The sequence below is a fragment of the Labrus bergylta genome, chromosome 19 (assembly GCF_963930695.1).
Source record: "Labrus bergylta chromosome 19, fLabBer1.1, whole genome shotgun sequence".
Classification (NCBI taxonomy): domain Eukaryota; kingdom Metazoa; phylum Chordata; class Actinopteri; order Labriformes; family Labridae; genus Labrus; species Labrus bergylta.
In genome coordinates, this window is record NC_089213.1 from 19,360,966 (window position 1) to 19,386,218 (window position 25,253).

The following is a 25,253-nucleotide window of genomic DNA, read 5'->3' on the forward strand; positions in this document are numbered from 1 at the left end:
GACACGAGTTGGAAATGAGCAATAGCTATATACGCTTTATGCAGCACATCAGTTTCATACTTTGTATTGAAATGATGTTAAATTGCATTGTCCCTATTAAAATAAATACATTGAAGTTCAAAACTCCAGCTGACATGTTCCTCACACGGTCTGAGAGTATTTTAATAATAACAACAAGCTTATTACTGATGAAATAAAACTTGTACTTGACATGAATCTGGTTTGATAATCCTAATTACCTCTCATTTATGTCCTGGCTCTCTTGCTCCATTCACAGCCACGGACGGTCACGCCTCGACCGGAAGTGACGAATGTATCCACGAGCGTGACGAACGGCTTGTTCGAAAATACAACAAGGAAGTGGACGTTTATTGTTAGGGGGGGAAAATAATCACCGGATAAAAAACATCTTGTCGGACCTGGGTGCCGCTGTGCTCTGCTGTTGGGTGCAGGAGGAGGAGGGGGTGAAGTCACCGTGGACTGTTTGGGATCGTGTCGAGGGATTCTGCTTTCACCCTGCTAGCTAGCGATGAACACGGACGTGGAATTTCACATCAGGCAGAATTATCCGTGGAACAAGCTCCCAGCTAATGTCAAGCAGGTATTGTGTTGTAACATTTCCACGGGGCAGGGGGGTGGGGGGGGGGAAGCACCCCTGAGAGGTGAGGGGGGGGTGAACCTGTCAATGTCACCGCAGTGTCTCTGTCACACAAGTCGCTAACCTTCCCTGCAGGGTTTCACCATTCAGCCATAACTGACCATCATGTCATTAAACCTCTGAAGCTCCGCTGCATCACATGACTTATTGTTGGATAGGTGGCGCCACATGATGCAAGCGCGTGGATGTCACCTGCAAATAATGAATGAAAACCCCCTGTGTGCAGTATGTGTGCATTGTCGGATAAAAATCTCAAGTTTTTGTTTGTACTGTTAATCATCCGCATTAGCTCCCTCCTCCTGCACGTCAACATTTTCCTGGTGAAGTGGAGGCGGACAGCTGCTCACAGAGAGAGCGTCGTGCTGCTGTTTGAGCTGCTGCCTGCATCCCTGAGCAATGTGCATCCTCAGCAAAGCTCCAAGAAGTTCCACAGGGAACCCACTCAGGCCTCAAGGCTTCTTGTGTTTGGACTGTTTTGTTGCTTGTGCAAACTTATGTTTCAAAGTGTTGTTCAGCCCTGAAACTGAATGTGTTTCCTGTGGCAGTATCACTTTGATTGTGGCTACAGATTACGACTCGAGTATCTAAGCTCAGTGAATAACCTAGCGGCTGAATAAATGTACAGTTTAGTTTAGTTTAGTTTATTTGCACATTTTTTGAAAGAAGAATCAAACAGAAAATTAAAAAAATAAAACACATGTGCAGGTGAGGTAGAAACCCACAAGGGCTTATCTCAAAACCTCACCTTAAGAGATTAAACAAAGTTAAAATGAAATACAGTAAAAAAAATAACAAAGTAAGAATATTTACTGTCACAAATAAAATTTACCCAATTGAAAATGACATACAAGCATTGAAAACATAAAAATAGAGCAAAACAGGACATACAATATGTAGACAATATAACAAAATCAGGACATTTCACTTTTGGCTACAAATCTTTCTGACATCAACGCATTTCTGAGTCTCAATTTGTATCTAGAAAAAAGTTACTTTTCTTATTGGCATTCAAAAAAAACATTCTTGTGGGTTATTCATGTCATGTTTGACACCTGACCCACCTTGTATCTGTTATAAGAGACAATCAAGTGCTGCATGTTCACAACACATGTTTGTGAGTATAAGCCAAAGCACATTGACACTAAGAGCCTTTAGGTGCTTATAAACTTTCAGAATGTTTGGTCTAAGGGGGTCAAGGGTCTCATATTTACCACCCCTGGCAGGTTACTCTGAAAAGGTTCCTCACCTGTGTGTGCTGTGATTTTTGTTTTGTTTTCCTCCGCAGAGTTTGGGGAACTCTCAGCGTGAGTATGAGAAGCATGTCCTGCTGTACAGCATCCGCAACCAGCTGCGATTCCGCAATAACCTAGGTAAGCCACATTGATGACTCTCATACTGCTGGTCGCGTCATGATTGAGGTGTGACAATGAAAGACAGACAGTAAACAAATCATGAATGCATTATTTAGCTGAAGAATAAGGCTCGTGGGTAAGTATCCCTACCGGCCAAATGACCACTCAGTTCAACTTCCATCAGGTACATGACATTAAAGGATAAATCTACTTCTAATGCAAAACTTTCATCTTAGTCTAACTCTAGAGTGCCATGTCAGCCCCAAACGAACACCTTTTATAACAGGTACATCCAAAGAACCACAGTGATGGTCCTATCTACTGTTGGTTCACTTGTATTTGCATGATATGGATGCTGTCTTTATGCTTACTCGTCTTGAATGAGGAATAAATGGATGCATTACTGGTTAAGTAATAGGCCATTTAAAACAGTGTGTAATAGTCTCTAAATCGCTGTGTAATAATAACGCCATAATCAATTGAATTACTTCCCCCGTGACCTTCTGGAGGATCACAGCTCCTTTTTTAAACCTGGATTGATCTGCTATAGATTGGCAGGAAGTGCACACAAAGCACACACACACACACACACACACACACACACACACACACACACACACACACACATATATCCCAGGCTTTGACCTGACTGCTGTGTGTTTGTGTGTTTTATGAACAGTGCGCCACGTGAGGAAGGATGAGCGCAAGTATTATGAGGAGCTCCTGAAGTACAGCCGGGACCACCTGATGCTGTACCCCTACCACCTGTCTGACATCATGGTCAAAGGGCTGCGAGTCACTCCGTTCTCCTATTACATAGGAATCATGGAGGTAAGCCAGGTGGACGGAGGAGCCACTTTTCTGTTGTCTTAGCCTCTGCAATCGGCTTCTCATACACAGAAACATCTACCTTTACTCACACGCGGTATGTGTCGTGAAAGCTCTTGCTGGCATTGCTCTCTCTTTAAACCCCAGACAATACAGTGGTGATTACACATCTCCATCTCTGCTTTCATTACAGTGAGCTGGGTTAACCTGAAGGCACAGAGCAAGATTTTTTTTTTTTTTTTTTAATGTGCAGCAGCAAAGATCCCCTAATTAGTTTTCAAACATCCAGTCTCTCTTTATATTCATTTTGGCATCCCTGGAAAGCGCTGCAGAAGTACGAGCTTCATTCAGGCACTAGATGTCAGCCAGAGTCTAGCAAAGCCATTATGCACAAGCTCAGGGACACACACAGACCTAAACCCAGATCACACACACCCAGAGAGAGTCTTTGATGTTTGCGCTGCAGATTGTTTTTCAGAGTGTGACGTGTCCATGATAAAACCAAGGCTCTTGTTTGCAGCTTGCACAGACTTCTTCCTGACTCCTGACACTTTTTAAATGTGTTTAAAGACTTAGCCGTCACACAGCTGCTTTTGAAACGTGACCCAGAGAACATGTTGCAGTCATGATTTCTTAATGAACGTTGTGCACCTGTAATTACAGTGAACTCTTTTGCTGCTCTTTAAGCCGATGTTTACTGTGTATTTTCTTTGCATTATGCTTTTAGATAAACATATAATGCTTCACACCCTCGTGTGTTTAAAGAGAGAGAACATGTGTGCAGATGCTGCCAGCCTCTATGATGGTTCCTCATTTAACATACTTCCCATTTATTCACATCTGACTAATGTGACGAGTCGACTAAACTTATAAAAACCATTAAGGATTCAGGTCTCACTTTAAATGTCTTTTTTATCCATTTTTCTATGCGTGCTAAACCAAACTTGACTGAGCTTTAATCTTGGCCACTAAATTGCCTGAAGGCCATGTCATATTCTGATAATGCTTCATAAGCACTTCATGAAAACGGGGAGTAGAAATTAGCACAGCGGCCCAGAGTAGCTAATCCTGTTATTAATCAGAGGCAGAGGGACACAGAAGGGGTGAGAGGAAAATGAGTTTAATTCTTTTCCTCCTTGTCTCTTTTCTCCTTTTCTTTTTTTTGTGTGCCTCAAGGATATTATGAACAGCGAGAAGAGTTACGACTCCCTGCCCAACTTCACTGCTGCCGACTGTGAGTCTCTTTATATTTATTTTACCTCTTCAGTCCCCAACAGAATGACTTCCTTGGGATACTGTGTAGCTCCAGCTCCTTCTCTCATTTACATATTTCCAAGTTCTTTGATTCAAAGGGCTGATATGTAGATAGGCTAGAGCATTCAGAGAAAAAAAAGGCACAAAAAGGCTAATTTTGACTCTTTAGGGGCCGAGAGACGTCCATGAGGTCATTGGAGGAGCATTTGCAACATTAAACTCAAAATCTTGAAGGAAGAACCAACATCACTACATTATTAAAGGTCACATATTATACTCCTTTTCAACCAGTTTAAACAAGTCTCAGAGCTCCCCTAATCATTTTTGTGAACTTTCTTTCGAAAAGTCTTCTCTGTTCCTGTATTTTGTCATACCTACAAACCCCTCTATTTCAGCCCTGCTCAGAACAGGCTGTTTCTGTGTCTGTAGCTTTAAATGCATGTAATCTGTGTCTGACCACGCCCCTCTCTGGATGGGTTTGGGTGGCTTGGGCTTTCTTACGCCATGCCCTAGTGTTTACAGTGAAAAGGATGGCACAACAAACACCTAGCTGTGGGAGTGTCACCCACCTGCGGGAGGAGTTACTGCCCTTTGTGATGTCATGAAGGGAAAATCTCCAAACGGCCTGTTTGAGCACACATTTTCTGAAAAATGAAGCAGGCAAAAGACTGATAGGATGGACTTTCTCATCATTGGGAGGTTTGTAAGACAGAATAGGGACACATGTTAGTTTAAGTGTATTTATGTGACCTTTTATAGTCCTGTTTGATTAATTGCTAAAATTAAAAATCTCTGGGTTTATAATGTTGTCAAATTCATATTTTAAATTTGGCCGGGCAAACAAGAAATAAAGATGGACATCATTTTCAGCTTTCTCTTAAATGGGAAATGAATAGAGCAGTTTAAATTTGTGCCATTTTTTTCTCTGTTTGTACATCTATTTTTTTTAACCCAATGTAGAATTTATGGCTTTAGCTCAATTTACACTACATGTCTTAAGTGTGTCCAAAACTTTTAAAGCATATTCTTTCCCGGTGTGGATAAAAATGAAAGGCTGTGTTTTGGCAGGTGTTGAATGTGTCTGTTAGTTAAACAGTTTTCTCAACAGATTTTTCAGAATAACCCACTACTATCATGATAAAACCATATAAAATTACATTGGCTAATATAAATCACATATCACAGTGAATAAACCGGCTCCTCAAGAATGAAATTGGCTCCATTTTTGATGTTTTTCTACATGAATTAAGAGCTGCTTTCCTTGATGGTTGCAAACCACATTAAGATTGCGCTGAGTCGTGGAGTCAAGTGTACATTTCAGTAGTACCATTCCTTCTGTTGTCATGTGAAACGTGCTTCGGCCTGTGAGTGACTGAGTCCTGGCAGACTAGGACCTCCATGCTGCTGAGACAGAAGGCTGCCAGCAGGCTCCTGCGCTTCTCACAGGGGCCGCTCTCGTATAATCTCCCCGAAGGAGCTGTGGAAGTGTGTCATGGAGAAGTGGGTGGGATAGACAGTGAGAGAGCCTGTGAGAGAGAGAGCGTTAATATGTGGGCGGTTGTTGTGTGTGTTGTATCTGTGTCTTGGTGAAACAGCAGGAGATGAGTGGAGGATTTTGCTGCGTTAGGAGGTAGAAATGAGAACATCCCTCACTGCTCCCTGTGTGTGTTGGCAGCTGTCCCTGCACATTTCGCTCTGCCCCTTCCAGGTCTGAGCATCACAGGCTGGAGGAGGTGGCACGAGGATTTGAAGCCAAATTTGCAGGACTCTCTCTTATAGAGGCTGTTAAACTTTCTGTATGACCCAGTGTTTTCTCAAACACAGAAAAGATTTATTAAATTAGTTACAGATAAAAATGCATGCACACACTTACTCGTCTTACTTTAAGAAGAGCCCTTGGTGCATGGTGCGTGTGTGTGCGTGTGTGTGCTTTTGTTTGGATGCATTCCCTCAGCAGAGTCTAGATGAGTGACTGTGACTCGTGACGCTCCTTTTCTCCAACATAAAGCTTAACATTTTCAGAAAAGAATTGTTCTGCTACTTTGCTTCTTGCTCTAATTTTTCTCTCTCTTTTTTATGTTAAGCCTCACTGGCTGTAATTAAAAAAAAAAAACCACACATTTGCAGCTGCTATGCAGCCAGATTGATTTTGAGCATTTACAAGTTCATGATGAGTTATTGAGAAATTATTGATTCTTTTCTGTCTTTCAAATGTTCTCGTCATCAGGTCTGCGGCTGCTCGGCATCGGGAGAAACCAGTACATCGACCTTATGAACCAGTGCAGGTCTTCTAAAGTAGGACTTTTAAAAAAAATCCTTCATAGTCCACGCCTTACACATTAAATGAACAAGTTATTAGTCTCTTGACATCTAGATCTCTGATCTAGTAATACTGTATATCTTCTGGTTAGCATCCTCATTATTGTAACTATAGTAACCATTAGTCAAGAGTTTTTGAAGCTAAACCACCTGAAACAAAAAGTCCTGGAGACCGTTTTGTTCTTGTCAGTTTTAAAACTCCGACTTTACGTCAATCTTTATTCGATTTTAAAGCGACTAGATCTCATCTCATCTTTTTATTTTGTCTCCTTTTTCAGAAATTCTTCCGCAGAAAGTCAGCGAGGGACCTTCTACCAGCCAAACCTGTGGAGATCTCTGTGGAGCTGTGGTGGGTGGCACAAACAGGCTACATCACAGAGGACGATATCAGGGTGAGATAAGACATGTTCTTTCTTTTCTGGATATCAGTTTGTTTAAAATGCATGTGATTGTGAAGATTCTTGTTTTTTGATCCAGTGAAAGCAGGCTGTGATGGATGATCTCATACTAACAAGTGGTTGGAGAATGGGATTTATATTTCATTTGAATGAGGTTTAGATAATCCATTCCTTCTTGTATTGTTTTCCTGTTTTGCACCAAATGTTTCATTGATCTTTATAAATGTAAGATAATATTTCAGGGGGAAATTTATGAATGTTCAGAATGTTTTATCCCATGTTCTCATTGAAATTAATTCAGGTTACACTCTAAGCTACTGTTCATTCCATAAGCCCCTGTACTGCATGTGCAGAGCTCACCTCACTGAAAATAAAAAAAAAACTACAAATTTAATACAGTCCCTTCTCCTTCCACCAAAAAGAAACAATACAAACGTATTCATCCTCCCAGAGTCTGCCCCACCACCGTCTTCACATCCATGGAACCTCTCATAGACTTCTATGGTCTGAAGTGTGCTTCTTGTGTGTCATTACAGATCTGTTCTCAAGCAGAGAAGAAAGCCATCGATAAGATGATCGATTCTGGACCTCAGCTGTGTGGATCAATGGAGTACAATGTGGTCTTAAGTGAGTATCTGTCGCATGTTATGCTCCCCTTTGAAGCAGCTGTATCAGCATACATTCAGGTGAAATTAAATGTATTTCATTATTAAAGACTTTTCTGACATGTTATCTGATAAAACCCCAGACTGCTGTATAGAAAACATGGATGTAGTCTCAGTGACTTCACCCATTGCTTTCCTGAAGCAGAGTTATGAGGCCCAAAGATTACTGGTTGTCACCAACAGGCGTTGGTGGAGTTGAGGTGGGCCTTAAGTAGGGCTGTGCTCCAAAAATGTATATGGCATTATATATCGTCATGTGCTCCTTGCATGTATCGATACAGATGTTACAGAATGGCTAAAAGCTGTGATGACAGTTTTGAAAGACGATTGACCTTCACGATAACGCCATAGCTCTGGGATTCAAATGTTTGAATGTATTTCTAGGATCTCTGAGGACCTGAATTGAAGTGTTTTAAGTTGTAGGATCCATATGCCTCTGCTGTTATTCTCAACAATGAAGAACAACTGTTGTTGTGAATTCTCTGTTGGACATGGTCATTATCCAAAATGAAGGTTTATCACGATATGTATCGTATCTTGGCGTTGTGGGAAATACCCAGCCCTAGCCTTAAGCATCCTGGCTAAGAGTTATAACGCGCCTGCCTGTCAGTCAGATCAGACACACCCCTAATTATGTGTAACTCTGAGAGAGACTCAATATAATCAAAACCGAAATGCTGTGAAGCTATTAAATCGGCAAGAGCACTTTTAGAAACAACAACTGCACCTGCACTATTTGAACACTTGAGATTTAAAATTTGGCATGCCTCGTTATATCCCTCTCTTTGTTCCTTCTTGTTAGTTTACTGGTTTAAACTAGTTGACTTCACATGGTTGCATTCTTACTTCTTTACTAAGCTTGTTTAACAGCAGCCTGAGCTCGACTATCATGAAATACATTCGATGTTGAAATGGTCCACAGTGTAGGCAGGATCATTAAAAAAAGCATGTTATAAAACCTGACGCTTCACTTTGTTTTCATACAATCATTCTAAGGAGACAACAAAGCAAACATTAGTAGAATAAGTTTGCATTAATTGATTCATCGGTAAACCGAGGACAGGACAGATGTTGTTTCAGTGAATATGGAGGCAGATTCTTAGTTAATATTAAAGATGAAGCACAGGGACAGAGGTTGTGTCTGTGCAGTTTAAATGTGAATTACCCGACAGTGTGACAGTGATGAACCTCTGCGTCTGGAGGGCTGCTTTCTGAGTGGAAACAAATACGATGAAATATCATTACATACAGGACACACAGGGCAGTTTGAGTAAAGGTAGCTTTTTTAATGACCTCTGAGTGACCTGAGTGTCTTCCACTACACACTACATGCAGGTATGTATTATATGTATTACAGGAGACAGGAGTACTGAGACAGGGAAGTCGTAAAATAAAAACAATATTATGTCAGTTATGTGAACAAAGTTTTATTATTTGTTTGTTTTTCTGCTTCAGGCTTGTACAACCGAGGCTTTATTTATTTGGACGTTCCCATATCTGATGACAGCTGCATTTCAGGTATATAAGTGTGTGTGTGTGTGTGTGTGTAGTTTGAATATCCTGCCTTTATCCCCATCTGACTGATTACCTTGAATAACTCTGTATGTACTTAAATAGATGAGTGTTGTGAGTGTTGGACTTGCACTGTTCTGAGATGGTGTGATGACATCACTTGTTTGCACGGTTATTGACCACTCTTTGTGTCTTTAGTGCCCCCGTTGGAAGGCTTCGTCATGAACCGTGTGCAGGGCGATTACTTTGAAACGCTTCTTTACAAAATCTTCGTGTCCATCGATGAGCAGACAAATGTGTCCGAGGTACGCACTAAGAAGGTTATTCTTACAGCGCTTGAGCTGCCGTGCTCATTGAATGTAAACAACATGTGAACGTGTGTTTAACTGTCAATCACCTCTTCACTGCTTTTTAAAAAAAATCTCTCTCTTTCTCATGATCGTCCGTCTCCTGGTGGCTCTCAGCTGGCGAACGTGTTGGAGATTGACTTGGACTTAGTAAAGGTATGCATCCTGAATGTGCATGTATAAATGTGAGAACATGGCCAGTTTAAGCAAACTTTAAAATTAAACACTGACTGGAAGAGGGATGTCACTTTCACTGGTTCTGTTGTGGTTCTGAATAGTTTTTTTTAATTTAATTTAATTTAATTTAATTTAATTTATTAGGATTTTCTAAAAAGGCAGGTACAAGAGTGAACCAGGTTGAAGGTTGGATCAATCAACAATATAACAGATGACATCGTATTAAAAAGGAAATATAGTTTCCCAGGAAAAGAAAGGTGAAAACCAGAAAAAGGAATTGTAGACGATGTCTCATGAGACGAGAGGTATTGAATAGATTTTGAGACGTACTTTTGCCTCTCTGCATGCCTTTATAAGGCACACAATAAAACTGTAGAAATAAATAAAGTGAACAGCCTTTCTTATTATTTTTCATAATTAATTTTTTGTGCCATATATTTATACTTCAGTAAGGCATCGTATAAAAAGATTAAGCCAATTTAACACAAAGGTGTTATCGCTATTTAAAATAAGCTTTTTTTAAGGTTTGATTTGTTCAGTTTGGATTCTGCCTACTCGCTGTAAATCTCTCTTTACTATCATTTTAAAGGATTAATATGTAACTCTGACACCTAGCGTTTAAAATGGGTACTGCAGTCAAAATTCTAAACATTTAGAGAGCGCTATCTCCTTCGCCCCCTCCTTCTGCAGTCAGTGTGCATGCAGACTGCTATGCTGTGGACACTGAAGCTTCAGTGTTTAATCAGCTCTACATCGGTCTTGAAAGCTTTCAGCGTTCCAACCTCCCTTCATTTTTCAAAAGAATCTCCAATATTAATCTTAGTTTGACCACATTTCTGGTCTGTTTAGCCTATAAGAAAAAAGCTGAGGCTTTTTACTTCCATCACTGCAACACCTGTTGGTGGCCCTGAGGGGTGTCCAAAACTGAAGTGTGGGGGGGGGGCTTGATATGCCTACCTTCTCTGGTCAAAACAAAAACAAACCATTTCGCACCAGAATCTGTTGTAGAAAGTAGAAAGTTCAGCACAATTTGGCTGTTTCTTTCAGGAAACATACTCACAGCCTCAGCACATGTGAGATAGACCTGCACACACACACCCGCACACACACACACACACACACACACACACACACACACACACAGGCATTGTTTCAGGTTAGGTCCCTCCTGCCCCGTGACTCTACCAGAGGGCCGAGCAGCAACATTCCAGTTGAATTGGTGCTCCAGTATGACCCAGTTTTCCCCAGTTTCCTTTTCACTCCCCATCAGACATGAAGCCAAGACTCCCTCTCAGAGTCCTGACCTTCTGCGTGAAGAGCTGAACTCTGCAGTCCCTCAGTCACATCTCATCTCTGCTGCAGAAACACAGCACTTATGAGAAGTGGTGGAAGGCGGCGTCTGCAGGAGGAACCCTGTGACTTCTGAGATGATTGAAATGTCTGAGAGGTCTCCCTTGTGCTGAACTTTTTCCTGCCGTGACTTAAGCTGAACTTTCTCTTGTGTAATGACTACACTCACAGCCTGAGACACTTGAAGCTTGTGCTACTTTTGATATGATAAGAGGGTGACAGAGAGTTGACCTCAGCCTGCACCCGTGGGGGCAGGATGGTTCAGAAAGTAATCAAGCCCACCATACTTGACTGTGGTGGCGTGTTCGGGCTGAATACGAGATTAAAAATGCTCGGCAGGCAGATGACAGTATGAATGAAAGAAATCATGAAAAAGCCAGCCAGCAGTTTAATTGGAAGTAGACACTACCACCTGTTTAGTGTCCTATTTTCAAGCTTTGATTTTTAATTGTTCCTTCTCAAAAGAAACACTCAGGACTTCACATCAATCCATCTTTCACAGAACTAGTAATCCTAGTAATCCTAGTAATCCTTTCTCACAATGCAGGGATTTTATTTTACATTATCTTAAATAGAGTTCTAAGTCTTAGAAGGTTTCAAATTGCCTTTCTTTAAAGTATAAGCAATTACTGTTGTCAAATAGAATATCACAGCCAGAAAACATATGAAATACTCTCAATAACATCGCTTTTCTCCTGATCATATCTGGCGTTAAATCCTCCTCTATTTAAAAGGTCCAGTTTTGTCTACAGGTCAGTGATTGTTGAACTATAGCAGCGAAGGAATATCAGACTAAGAATGCCTTTTTACTGCATTTTTACTGTGTTTTCGCAGAATGCAGTTTCCATGTACTGTCGCCTCGGCTTCGCTGTAAAGAAAGGTCAGGTGTTGGGCTCTGAGCAGCTCCACCCCACCTGGAAGAATGCCCCATCTGTCAACAGGCTCAAGTATGTGCTGGGTGTGCAGGTGGTCAATAATCCAAGTTGATCTTTTCTTGGAAAGAATCTGTTGAAACCCATTTATTAAAAAAAAAAAAAAAGCACATTTTAAGTTCATGAGACAGTCAAAGACTTATTTTAGGATCCTTACTCTCATGTGATAAGAAAATAGTAGTTTGGGTCTTTAGCATCCATTCATCTTTTAGAGAAGCTTTATTTCTCTAAATTTTGCAACATTCGGATAAACATGCCCCCAGAGCTTAATGAAGTGTCTGTGTCGTCTGTGTCAGGAGCACCATGGACCCTCAGAAGATGCTGCTGTCCTGGGAGCAGGGCAGTCCTGTCATGGAGGGAGGCTCCTCAGCCACAGACACCGACACCACCAGTCTAGAAGATCAAGGTCAGTCTGCCTACACACACACACACATATGCACCACCCTTACTCGCAATTTCCACATAGTCTGTGGGCGTTGCGTTTTGTCTGCGCCACGCACTACGGTGCCGTTAGCACCCACTCTAGTCAATGATTGTGATACCACAGCAGGCGGCACCTACTACAAGCAGACGTGAAGCACGCGTCTAGCTGAACAGAGTAGATCGACCCAGACATGAAGTTAGACAAAAAAATGCACAGTATCCGGTCAATTTCAAAATAAAACACAATATACAAACTCCTGATCGTATATTCCATCACTTTATCAACATTACGTCAAAATAGGCATCGAATAAACAACAGATTGTCCACAGAAAGACAAAGCAACATGTTGATTCACATTTTTTTTGTTATACTCCGGCATGATCTTGTCGTGATTTTGTGAGACTGTGAGACTGTGCTTATGCTTCAGAAACAGGTCCAGTGGGGTAGGGCACACGTAGTAGGATGGAGCTAAACCCTAGTGCTGATGGAACACAGCGAGGCCGGACTATGTGGACATTGGGGGGTTACACATTTTAACAAACGCAAACACACAAACAACCTGAAGTGTGCACACTCATTTCTTCTTCTTCTGAAAGTCATTCGCTCATTAACAGATGTTTTTGTCTGAAGACGTCTTATTTCTGGTCTAATTTTGCCTTTGTTATGCAGCACTGTTTATCAACCACATTCATTTGTGTGAAGCAATTGAGACAGAGGCTTGGTTTGTGTTTGTCCTTCTAAACACATGACTCATATCTTAAGTGTCAGTTTATTACTTCTATGAGGCTGTGATATTTCATACATGTTGATGGATGTTCTTGGTGTGTGATTTCTCTGCCTGCAGCAGACACAGCCAGCGTCAGCAGCCTGAGCATTCCAGTAGCACCCACCAAGAGGATCGCCTTCCTCTTTGACTCCACTCTCACAGCCTTCCTGATGATGGGCAACCTTTCTCCGGTGACTGAACATACAGAGTCCAAGTTAACGGAGACAGGATTCTTTTGATAATACACATTTGATCATTGTGAATGCTTTGTGTCTGTGTCCTATCAGAACCTGAAGAGTCATGCTGTGACCATGTTTGAGGTGGGGAAGCTGTCTGATGAGACTCTGGACAGCTTCCTGGCTGAGTTAGAGAAGGTGAGACGGAAAAGCAAGATTATTTTGTGTTTTTGTTTAACTCTGCCAAGAAACAGGTATACCACATACTGTAGATGCACATCCACACTGTTTTCTCTGTTTATTTGTCTCCAGGTGGAGAGCACAGCAGAGGGCGAGGCCCAGCGTTACTTTGACCACGCTCTGACCCTGAAAAACACCATCCTTTTCCTGCGCTACAACAAAGAACTGACTCAGGATCAGGGACCTGATATCCCAAATATAGGTAAATTTACAGATACAATTTACATGTCCAACCTCTCCCACACTACATGTCTACACATGTGATGGCCAGCAGCTTCAATTAGACTACTGTATGTACGTTTTGGTTTTCAGGGTTTCTTTGGCCTTTGAGCCTTTGCCTACAGTTTCCTTGGTTCCCAAAGTTACTTTCTCTACCGGCTTTTGAAATAATGTGTGAAGACTAAGGCTTCCAACTTTAGAAAGTTATTTCAAAATCACTTTTAAACCTGCATGTGTAAGTCAGAGTGATAATTCAGATTGAATGGGATGAAGAGTAATTCTGGTCGAAGGAATTTTGATGAAAATGTTTGTGTCTTGCTTCAAACAACAGAAGGCTTATTATTTTCAGTGAAAAGCATGATTTATTTTTTTATTCAGCTTTTAATTTAAGGTATCATTGTGAACAAATCAGGGTACAAATCAGTTTTGGGGGGGGGGTATCTAGTGTCTACTGTTCACTTTATCCTGACTCTGTTATCGAAAAGAAACTCTGAGCTTTAAAATCCAGAGCTTCATTTCAAAGACATTTTTATGGGACGGTGAGTGAAGCTGAAAAGTGTTTTGAAGAATCAAAGAGGACGTGGATCTTCTCTTTCTCTCTCTGTCTTTGTGTGATTCTCTGCCCTCTGTCTCATCTCTCACCTGTGTCTGAAGAGTTTCTCTGAACACTAGTGGCACATATATCTGGATCTAGAGGCAGACTGAGAGTAAAGCTGTATTGTTCTACTTGTGTCTCTAGGGGGAGCAGCAGAGGAAATCTCTTAGTTTCTATGTAGCTACCACAGTGACACCAGATGCTGTTTGTTTGTTCTTGGCGGCTTGCCTCACTCCTGATTGTCTTATCTCTCAGCCCTCCTCAGCCGCTGCTCCAGGAAAAAAGAGAATGCACTGAGAGGCTGCTGGCAGAGGCTGAACTAAACCCACAATGATACAAAAGTCTTGTGATGATCCCGGTGTTTATTCATTGAGGAAGTGAGGGAAGTTTACACTGCCAGCAAACCTCTCTGCAGACTAGACTCTTCTTTGCTCCTTTGTTCTTCAGTGCAATACTGAACAATAATAATCAAAACGAATTCTGAGTGACAGCCCAGAGGCTCTGAGACACACTTATTCTTTAGAGCACTAGACACTTGCAGAGTCTAAAAAAGCAGGTACATTAGATGTAGGACATACAGAGTATGAAGCAGTCGTCTCATTACATGCTGTATTTGATTGAAGTGGCATATTGCCCTTCATATTGAGGGAGAGCCATTTAATTGATTCCAGTCACTTCATTGCATCTGTTAAGCTTGACTGGTATGGATTTATGGCTATCGTCTCTGGGAGGGATGTAGGACTTTCACACAATTTCTTTTTCCCAGAGGAGCTGTATATGTGAACACAAACAGACACATTTTTCGCTCTGACTTCACCCCGAGTTTCTCCTGCCAGCCCCCTATTATTTTTTCCGTAGCAAGTCGGAGTGAGCAGATGTTAAGATGCAGCAGGATATTATCTGGAAAATTCCCTCGAGCCAATAGGAGGGTGGGGGTGACATTTATATATTGTTACTGCTGCCCGGTGCATAGAGTGTATGCACGTGACCGTCTTCAATCTCCAAGCACGTAATAAAACAGCTGCATTATGTTTTCTGTTCTCCAGTACAGTATGTTGTTCTGTGCGCTTTAGTTGATGTCGTCATTCCGTTGAACTACGCGTAGCATTGATATAAAGGCAAATATTCTAATTATAGCGTTGTATAGCAGACTCTGTTGCTTTGTCTGCTGCTTTCGGCTCATTCATTTTACGTCATGTCTTACCTCAGACAAGGCGTAAAAGGGGCGTAAATATCCTGCTGTCACATGACAATATGTAAGTGACATCTGTATGATTGTAAAAAATAAGTCACACAGAGGCTTCACTGTGGCTTACTACCTCTGCCTGTACAAAATAAACTGATTATCTTCTGATTTACTTTCAACTAATAGCTCTCCAGTTTGCTGAAATAACTGCATCATGATGCAGAGTTGTAACATTTCAAATGTTAGCGTTGTCAGGTTTGTCCTTAAGATGGAAAGAAAATGCTTGTGTGTTGAATGGAGGTTGGACCGCTCTTTTTTTTTTTTAATTCATCCCAGGAAGTCAGGAAATCTACATGCTGAGTGGCTGTTGAGACACAGCGTTAGATTGTTAGCTGCACGAGACCCCAGATTAATGGAACACCTCTCTGCAGTTCAAATACACCTCCTTCCTCTTAGATTACTGCGCAGCAGGGAAACTTGATTGTTACATTTTAAGACGTACTCGGAAATGATGTTCTTTACAAGTCATTTTAGTGGGAACACTTTTTAACACCTCAACTATGAAAAGGAAATAGATTTTCCGGTGTGTCCTCACAGGAGGCAGAGGAACTTTCAGGATTTTAATTTTGACTCCTTCCTCTTCCTTTTGTCACATACTGGACAAGAATAGTTTGGCATGTTGTAAAAAAAAAAAAGCTTTCACGATTTCTTTTGGGAAATATAATCATTTAATCTCTTTTGATACTACTTTGGAGGACGGCGGGCTAGCTTAGCTTAGCATAAAGTTTTGGAACTGCAAGTAAATGGTCGACGCAATCGTGTACTTCAGATTCAACATATGAACTCTCTCAATGCCGATACGTACTCATAGACGACACAGAAAAGTGAACGTCATGCATTTTCCCTTCTCTCCAACTTTTCAGAATATTTGATATGAATGTTTGTGTCTGTGTTTTTTCCCTGTTCAGGTTTCCCCTTGGACATGTTGCGGTGTGAGAGCCTGCTTGGTTTGGACCAGGCTACCTGCAGCCGCGTCCTCAACAAGAACTACAAGCTGCTGGTCTCGATGGCCCCGCTCAGCAACGAGATCAGACCCATCAGCAGCTGCACGCCTCAGGTATGATGCCTTCAGGGTGACAGACAGGGAGAGAGGGATACTGTGTGACGTGAGGGGTTGTTGGATCAAATGCTGCCTGTGTAAGAGTTGTGTGTTTGCATTTTACTCCACATGCATTTATATTTTTGGTCTGTTGTGTTTGCCCTCTTTCTTTGTGTGTGCTCTTGTAAGCCTGGAGTTATTTGTGACTTTGTGTGTGTACTATGTTGGTTGTGGGCACTCAGCTTTCTGTTGCCCCTGACAACAAAACTACACAAAGAGAAAGAGAGAGGAGAGGAGGGGAGGAGAGGCTCATGGGTAATTCCTCTGCCTGGCCTCACTCCAGCTGTCTAACTGAGCTCAGAGAGACGGAGAGAAAAAGTTAAACTGTTGTTGTTCCACTCACGTTGATGTTTATTCTCGCACCGCTGGGATCCAACCAAGCAGAATTGAATTAATTATTTTATTTGCTCACATCTCTAAAAAGCAGTTTCAGTCTCTGCATCTCTGACAAGGACACAAATTGTCCCAGTTCATCTCTTGTTCATTTAAAGTTTGTGTTTTGGATTGTTGTCTCCCGTTAATAAGATTGTCTGAGGATGTCTTTGCATTTGTTTAATGGTGTGTACATCTTTTCTTTTCCTCCTTGCAGCACATCGGCCCGGCCATCCCTGAGGTGAGCTCCATCTGGTTCAAGCTTTACCTGTACCAAGTGACCGGCCAAGGCCCGCCCTCTCTGCTGCTCTCCAAAGGCTCCAGGCTTCGCAAACTGCCCGACATATTCCAGGTAAGCCCGCTCATATGATTAATCAGGCAGGTAGGTTTAATGAGCATACGGACATGGTCGAGTGAGTAAATGTATGCTGATGTGGTATTAATAACTCCCCTGAAGTTGGATAAGAAAACCTCCATCTGTGATCAGAAAAAGAATCCTTTGTTCGATCAAACGGGAACAGGCATCACAATCTTAGCTGTACCACACTGTGCACCTGCTTCTTCTTCCTCCGAGGCCTCTAAGTGGTCTTTGAAATGTTCTCACTTATCCTTGGAATGTGAGAGTGGAAACAGAAGAGAATTTGGAGAATTCCCATGGGAGGACAGGTAATATGTAAATGGGACACTTTATGAGAACACAGCAGCATGTACTTTCATGCTTGTTGTCTTTTGGCTTTTAGTTTAACATATATATTTTTTTACAGGAAACTTAGAGTATTTAGTCACCTTCACCCCTTTTAGTCCTTCCAAAGTCAGAAGGAAAGCAGTAGCGCAGAGGTTTAATTGTTTAATATTTTTACCCAGTAGAAGTGTGGAAATGTTATTTTGGTTGGAGAGCACTGAGGCTTGTGCTTCCTTTTCCTGCTTTTATAACTGTGATTTTCCTACCAACATGTCTTTCTGACCGGATATATTAAATAAATAAATCCTGTTTTGCCTGCCCCTAACTCAAAAAGGAAAAACAAGCATTATCTAGATGGTCTGTCCAATTACAATCACTTGGCAACCAAAACCATGGCAACATAAAACAAATATTTGACTTCACTTCTACATAAATAAGGAGAAAATAAACAAAACAAACTCACTGCCAATTTCATACAGTCTTATAATTCTCTCCTTGTGCATTTTCTTAAAGTGAAATATCTGCACACAGCTCTTCAAATCATTATTTAAAGAATTTCCACACTTTGATTCCTACAACAGAAATAAACATCTGTTTTAAAGTTGTCCGTGCAAACTGATGCTTCAAATTAAACATTCTTCATCTTCTCAACTAAAAACAAACATCTTTTGTAGACTTTCTGGTAATACTTTACTCTTTGCTCTGAACATAACTATGAGTGAAACTCAACTGAATCTTTAATTTTTAATATTATATGACTTCTACTAATCGTCTAGCATGATTTTCTGTGTTGAGGGCTGTGATGCTGTCTCTCACCAGCAGCTGTGAAACAATTCCTTGACCCTTTTTTTTTCTGTTGCAGTTGTACGACCGGTTGCTGATCACATCCTGGGGTCATGACCCCGGAGTCGTCCCAACATCCAACGTGCTGACCATGCTCAACGACGCCCTCACACACTCTGCTGTGCTTATTCAGGTAAACACACAGAAAACCCTCGTTTTACAGAGAGGGTATTTCTGTTAAGTGAATACGAACTTTGTTTGTGTTTTGTATCCACTCCTTGTATGTTGTATACACTGTGTAATCTGTAATGTGTGTGTAATCCTCAGGGTCATGGTATGCATGGCCATGGAGAAACAGTTCACATCCCATTCCCCTTCGATGAGGAAGACCTGAAAGGAGGTGAGTTAGTTATTACATTTGCATAAATCTGTGAAATCACTTCTTGTGTTAACATTTTTGCAGCTCGTTTGTTGTTATTATATGTGCTTATTCTAAGTCAATGTGAGACTGAATAATTATCTTTATTAAAGTAATTTAGTCCAAATCCTGTGAAGTCTTATGAGAGCATATTTTAACTGAGTCATACCAACAGAAACTGGATAAATGCATGAGTCAGCTTTCAGTGTTTGAATGTAATAGTCACAGAAAAAAGAGGTGATGTTAAAACTTTCTTTCACTCTAAAGCTGCACTTTTTAGTACATAATGCAGGATTCAGTCATTATATAATGATTCTCATAATACTATTATTATAGAGACGTTATATTGATATATTCAAAGCCATGCTGTGGATAAATGGTTAACAGAACCTCAGTCAAGCTGAACTCTTTCCTCTGGTGACTCAAACATTCTGTTCAAGCTTTGAGGATTTGGACTAGGATAGCTTAAATTATTTTAATATGCAAAAGTCTATTTTAAGCTTAATATGAACACACTCAGGATTTAACGTGCTCTGGAGAAACTGCTTTGGATATGACTTTATATGCTCTGCAGATATCAAAAGAAGGATCTTAAAGCATCACTCTTATTGTCCGTGTTGCTTCCTCCCCCTGTTCAGAGTTCTCCTACTCCAACATGTGCTCACACAAGTCCCTGCAGAAGCTGAAGGAGCAGGTAGACCTGAAGCATCAGTGTGGCTACATCACCATGCTCAACTCCAACAACAGGCACCGCCGCCGGGCCAGCGACACGGTTGAGTGCAGAGGTGGGAGCGTGCAGATGTGTGAATTTGAGAAAAGATGCATAGTTAAATCAGCAACAATGTTCTCACCTCTGATGGCTGTTGGCACTGATGGTGCAAACTAGATAAATATTGCCTCACAGTCCACTTTAATTATCCTGTCTGTCTGCATAATTGTGTCTCTGATTGTGATAGCCTTTGCTAATGGCCGTGGATCGAACAGTATTAACCTTTACTTCCAGATTTACTCATTAAACCCTGCTGACATAGGAGATCACACATTGTTTGAAATAGATTTTTATTCTGATGGAGTGTTCCTTTTTTCAGACAATACTAAAAAATAATGTGAGGAAAACTGCATTGTGTTGAATCTTTTATAAAGGAAAGTAGTTCAAAGTTCAATGAAACATAATGAAGAAACAAAACAATAAAACAAAACTGGCAAATGAAAAAGGCACAAATACTACAAATACCAAGCAAACAAAAAATACTATTTGAGAACAAAGTTGTTAATACATATAAAAAATTGTAAATTTTTCAGTGGGTTACAAAAATGTTAAAGGTCACATATTATGCAAAATACACTTCATGTTTTTCTCACACTAACATGTGTCCTTAGTCTGTCTACAAACCCCCCGATTATGAGAAAGGTCCATCCTTCTCCACTTTTCAGAATTTTCCCTTTGTGACATCACAAAGGGCAGTAACCCCTCCTCCATGTAGGTGACAGCGCAGGCTCAGCTAAAGAGAGAGCATGTCTGTTTTAGTTAAAGGCTTGCAGTAGATTTCTTATAAACCGACCTCTGTTACCTAACTGAAACAGTTTTGTATAAACTAAAGGTTAAAGGTGTGATGTGTAGAATTTTAACACTAAAAATATCTCCATTAATAAAAAATGGACTAAACCTATGTTATATATACTTTTTGTTAAGTATTTAAATTACCTCAAATATTTCCAACAGTTCTCCAAGCTAGAGAAATCCATAGTTTTATAGTTGTAATGCCCAGTGTATTTCGTGGCAGTTGCCCTGACACATCGTCAATAAACAGCTTCCTCGGGTCTGTTTTGCCCGTTCGTCTTGACTACGGTCAACTCATAGTTCATTTCCATCGGGGGTGGGGGGAGGTAGCAGAGATTACTCCCGTGATTCCCCGCCAGCCTCGACGTCATGTTTTGTTATTGTTTTGATCGAGAGCCCCCTGGCGGTGATATTTAAATACTGAAGGTCCAATCATTTCCTATCAACTTTGTGCTTAAGTAGACACTTGTTGCTTCTGTTCAAAGGGGACACACATCTGGGTGGAGGCCTGGACACAAACGGCAGCACTGAGTCCTTCGAGCTGGTGACAGAAGAAAACAACGTGGAAGGCAAAGCAAAGACAGACGGTAGGTTTACCTGTTAGACTTGTATTTTTATTTGATATTCACTCCATTTAGTCTCGTGTTTTAGAGTTATAGATGATGTTAGATACAGTGAAGACGTGGCTGAACTGCAGAGGTTCAGGTTTCTCATGTCGTCATGTATGTTCCCCTCGTCCCTCCTCTCCCTCTACAATCTCTCTTTCAGCACTTTCCTCTGAAGACGAGTGGGTCCCTCTCGAACTGTGCTTCGGCATGCCTCTCTTCAGCTCCGAGCTCAACCGCAAAGTGTGTCGAAAAATCGCCACGCATAAATTATGCAGCAGCGAAAGGTAAAAAAAAAAAAAAAAAGAACTCACCAAGCATCTTCCAAAGTTTCAGACTTTTGTTTTAGAGAGAGATAAGTGTTGTTGGGAGGAGACACTAAATCTTTGTTGTTGTTGTTGTTGTTGTTGTTATTGTTGTTGTTGTTGTTGTTTCAGCCTTCAAGAGCTTCTTCACTCGAGCAGAAAGCTATCGTTGAAGGTGTTGAGCTTCGTTCAGTCATTCCAGGTAAAAACACTCTGCTCTCTCTGAACGGGAACACTTGAGAATACTCGAGGAAAGAGAAGAAACAACGCAGAGCGAAGATATCTGAAGTTGAGATTGATTTTAAGATTGAGTGATTTAGATTTAATCAACATTAATGCTTTATAAATGTAGTCGATTACTACATTTCCAATCTGTTTTGGATACAACGATGTTTACAGTATGCGGTGTAGAGAGTTTGGCTTGACCAATTCTTTCAAACTTTCATTCAGGCAGTGAACCACGACAATCTTTGAGGACAGGATTTTTGTAACAGTGTGGAAAAAACACAAATTTGTTATCTAAACAGAATCTTGAAAGGAGTTCAATAAATATGAGCACTTTATTTTATCATTATCATGAGAAACAAGATCATTCAGACCACATTCTTTCGATGAATCGTTACCTCTCTTTATTTTAAACTATATCTAACACATACAGATTTGATGATATGACCCACAGCCAGCTTAAGAATAAACTACAGAGAATAAACGTCTTGTATTCTGGTATATATTTTTATTCTAGTCAAATGTAAATGAAAAGACAGAGCATTAATACTCCTTGGTCTTGGTACTCCAAGCGGGTGGCCCAGGTTTTAATCCTGCCTGTGGCTCCTTTTCCGCATGTCATTCCCCTCTCTCTCGCTCCCTGATTTCCGACTCTAGCCACTGTCCTATCTCTCTATTAAAGGCACAAAAATAAATATTTAAAAAAAATAAAATTAGCAATGGGTTTACAGCTGGTTCGAGCAATCCTAGTTATTTGTAAAAGTGTAACTCTAAGAATGCGATTGAAGTGAAAATGTTAAGCAGAAAGGTAGTAGTTTAAATTGAAAGCATTCTGCCCCTTTCTTCATTTTTCAACTCCTATACTCCTATCTACAGACTCTTGAACTGACTTGTTTTTTGTTTTTATTTTAGAAAGAGAGAAGTTCCCTTTGTCCCACATACATCCCACTGTGTTTTGATCTGTGACTCGTGTTCCTCTGTTGGCAGGACGGTAACCAGACCTGTGACATGGACAGCGGTGTGTCGAACCCTCTCAGTCAGCCCCCCGCCGAGTCCGGTGTCCCTCTGCCCGCCATCAACCTCCTCTTCAAGGAAGGGCAGCTGAAGGAGTGGAGCGGGCGGGCCCCCCCTCCTCTGGACATCTCAGCTCTGCAGAAGGATCAACCCACATAAACGACAACCCCCCCCCCCCCCCCCCCCCTCCCCCCAACCAACTAAAAACACACAGATTTTGTCATGAGGAAAAAATTCTTAACCAAGGTCCAACACTGCATCCTCATATCTGCTCACGAGGAAACGCTCATCCATGTCCGTCAGTATCAAGTCATGGGGAGGTCCTCGCCGGCACTTTGTCATCACTGTTTGAGGAATCATCCTCCTGAGATTAGTTTGAAACCCCTTCCCCTCTGTGGTTTCTTGTATTCGTGGCACGGCAGTGTTTTTTTTTTTTTTGGAGTGGTGCTATCATCACGTTATATAACAGTGATGCAGGTAAACAGCACACCACCTGGTGGAGCGTTTAAGTGGAAGTGCTGTACTTTCCACCTTTCTCCAGCTCCACCTTTCAATCATTGGATGTGTTGTGATCATTGAAAGCAGAGTGTAAAGTGGTTGATATTGTGTAGATGTTCTGGAAAAAAAAATGATCCACTGAATAAAAAAAGTGTTGAACAAACTCCTTCAGGAATCATTTGACGATATGCATATAAAGAAGAGTCCAAATCCAGACCTCCACCCCCCCTTCCTGTGCTGTCTCATGTTAGGTGATCTGATGATGCATGATACTGTTGCAAAAAACATGCACCATTAAAAAAAAGTATTCTCCTCTTCACTCGCATTCAATACTGGGAGCATTTACTATTTGCACTGCGCAGGATTTCGTCAGACCTGTGGATGAAGTCGATTTCATGTTTTATTTGTATCAGTTGGTTCCGGTAATATTCCCGCGCACATTATTTCAGAGCTGTTTGCCACTAAAACGGTTTCCTTTTGGGATCTCAGACATGTGAGGAAAAAAGTGGGAATCAAATAAACTGCTGTTTTTTTATTTCAATGTTTTTTTTCTCAGTTAAAGAGAACACCAAAGACCATTTTCTTCTTATGTCTAATGTTTTTTTTTTTTTTTTGAATGTGTTTTACTTTAATTTAGTTGCCTTATGACTCTCAGCCAATCATAAACTGACAGGTCTTTGATCAAAGCTCTAGATTTGATTTTCATATGTTTTTTTTTTAAATGATGTTTTTGCATTTCAGTAAGTGTATTTAACCAGTGAAAGCAACAACATTGGCTCACAAGCATCCAACTATCAGCCCTTTTAAAGAATATAAGGAGATTATCTGAGTGTACCTAACAGCAGAGAATGGGAACAGTCATGTCTGTGTGTTTGACCGGGCCTGCTGCCACTGTTGTCTGCTGCCAGTGTCTCCCCCTGGATCCACTCCAGTTTGTGTGCAGTGCTTTGTGGTGCACTCTCTTCCAGCTCGCCCCACTCTCCCAGGGATACTGTTTACACCCTGTAGTAAAAAAAAAAAAAAAAAAAGGAGGTCTAGAGTCCAAGGAGAGGAAGGCAGCTTCGATGTGAAGGCTGTCTCAGACCCGTGGGACAGAGATGCTTATGCTTTACCCAGCCTCTCAGAACGATGCTGGCCCATAAAGCGATGTGTGGCTCCAAAATTACTTTTCATGCATTTAAAGTGAGAACCCATTCTGTGATTTTTTTTGTCTTCATTTTTGGAATCAGCCTTGTGCAGTTTTTGACCCACTTGTGGTTGTTTCTAAAGAAGTGACTCTGAAATGCACAAAAAAAGAGACTAATATGAGGTCCTGTTGAAGCATGATGACTGTGTAGAAGCTGTCATGCGTATGTTGTGTATGCGTGTGTTGTACACCTCACTCTTGGTGTGTTTTCACACCTTTCACAATGAAGAGTCCCCTCAAACTAGCCTGTCTGTTCTCTAGTTACAGTTCTCGGTCATCTCAGATACCCCTCCATCTTCCCATGGTATAAATCCACCACAGTGTTTCAAAAAAAAAATGCTAGTTTTATATGTCTGCATATATTTTAGAAACTCTTTGTTGTAGCTTGTTTAATGGGACTGTGAATATTATGACAGAATTAATAATGATGTAATTAAATGGGTGGAAAAAAAAGAAAGTGACATTCCTTCTAAACGCCCTTCCTCCCAATCTTTTCTCCACCATCCCTCTCCTCCAGATACATATTACTACAAATAAATATGTAAAAAGTATATGAAAGTATAAATAAATATGTAATAAATTTTTCCTCCCTGAAATGTACTTTGTGGTTATGTACTGCTGGTCTCAGCCAATACTGGCTCTGTAGCCAATCACATTACATGATAATAACCCTTACGTGCTATGTTTTCTAAGCCAGGTGGAACAGATGGAGTACAAGACACAGCGGTCCGCATGCTCTGTCCATCTGCCTTCAGTATTCACTGGCTCAACTACCTTTTAGATTAAAAAGTTGTAAAACAATGTCTGATGCATGCGTGCAAAGTCTTCGAAAATTATGGGAAAAAATGATTTTTTAGGAGGAAAATGAAGATGTATGTGTGGCTGTGGACCCTCTCCAAATTGTCCAGGTCTCCCAGGTCTCCCTGCTCCAGTAATTTCCCGGCCCCACAAATTACAGTGTGTCACCGACAGGGCACTAAGTGTAAACTGGGTCATGCCACCTGAGGATAGGAAGCTGTGAGAAGATATCCAATGTGCTACATTTCA

General features: G+C 41.0%; 1 protein-coding gene across 2 annotated transcripts; it reads left to right on the forward strand.

Annotated features, from left to right (window-relative positions):
• Positions 1-315: 315 nt before the first annotated feature.
• On the forward strand, positions 316-24,802 carry fam91a1 (family with sequence similarity 91 member A1). Of its 2 annotated transcripts, XM_020631648.3 has the most exons (24): positions 316-601; positions 1,944-2,028; positions 2,690-2,841; positions 4,015-4,072; positions 6,320-6,387; positions 6,690-6,803; positions 7,346-7,436; positions 8,930-8,992; positions 9,185-9,291; positions 9,451-9,489; positions 11,695-11,807; positions 12,089-12,198; positions 13,061-13,173; positions 13,270-13,356; positions 13,471-13,600; positions 16,367-16,515; positions 17,147-17,281; positions 18,474-18,587; positions 18,722-18,794; positions 19,451-19,597; positions 20,859-20,960; positions 21,142-21,265; positions 21,416-21,485; positions 22,496-24,802. In XM_020631648.3, exons 1-24 carry the CDS (start codon positions 530-532, stop codon positions 22,679-22,681), a joined length of 2,502 nt encoding a protein of 833 aa, XP_020487304.1. In that variant the 5' UTR covers positions 316-529; the 3' UTR covers positions 22,682-24,802. The 2 variants fall into 2 exon arrangements, with proteins under 2 accessions (XP_020487304.1, XP_029132797.1); XM_029276964.2 differs by lacking the exons at positions 316-601; positions 1,944-2,028; positions 2,690-2,841; positions 4,015-4,072 and adding an exon at positions 4,201-4,791.
• Positions 24,803-25,253: the final 451 nt, after the last annotated feature.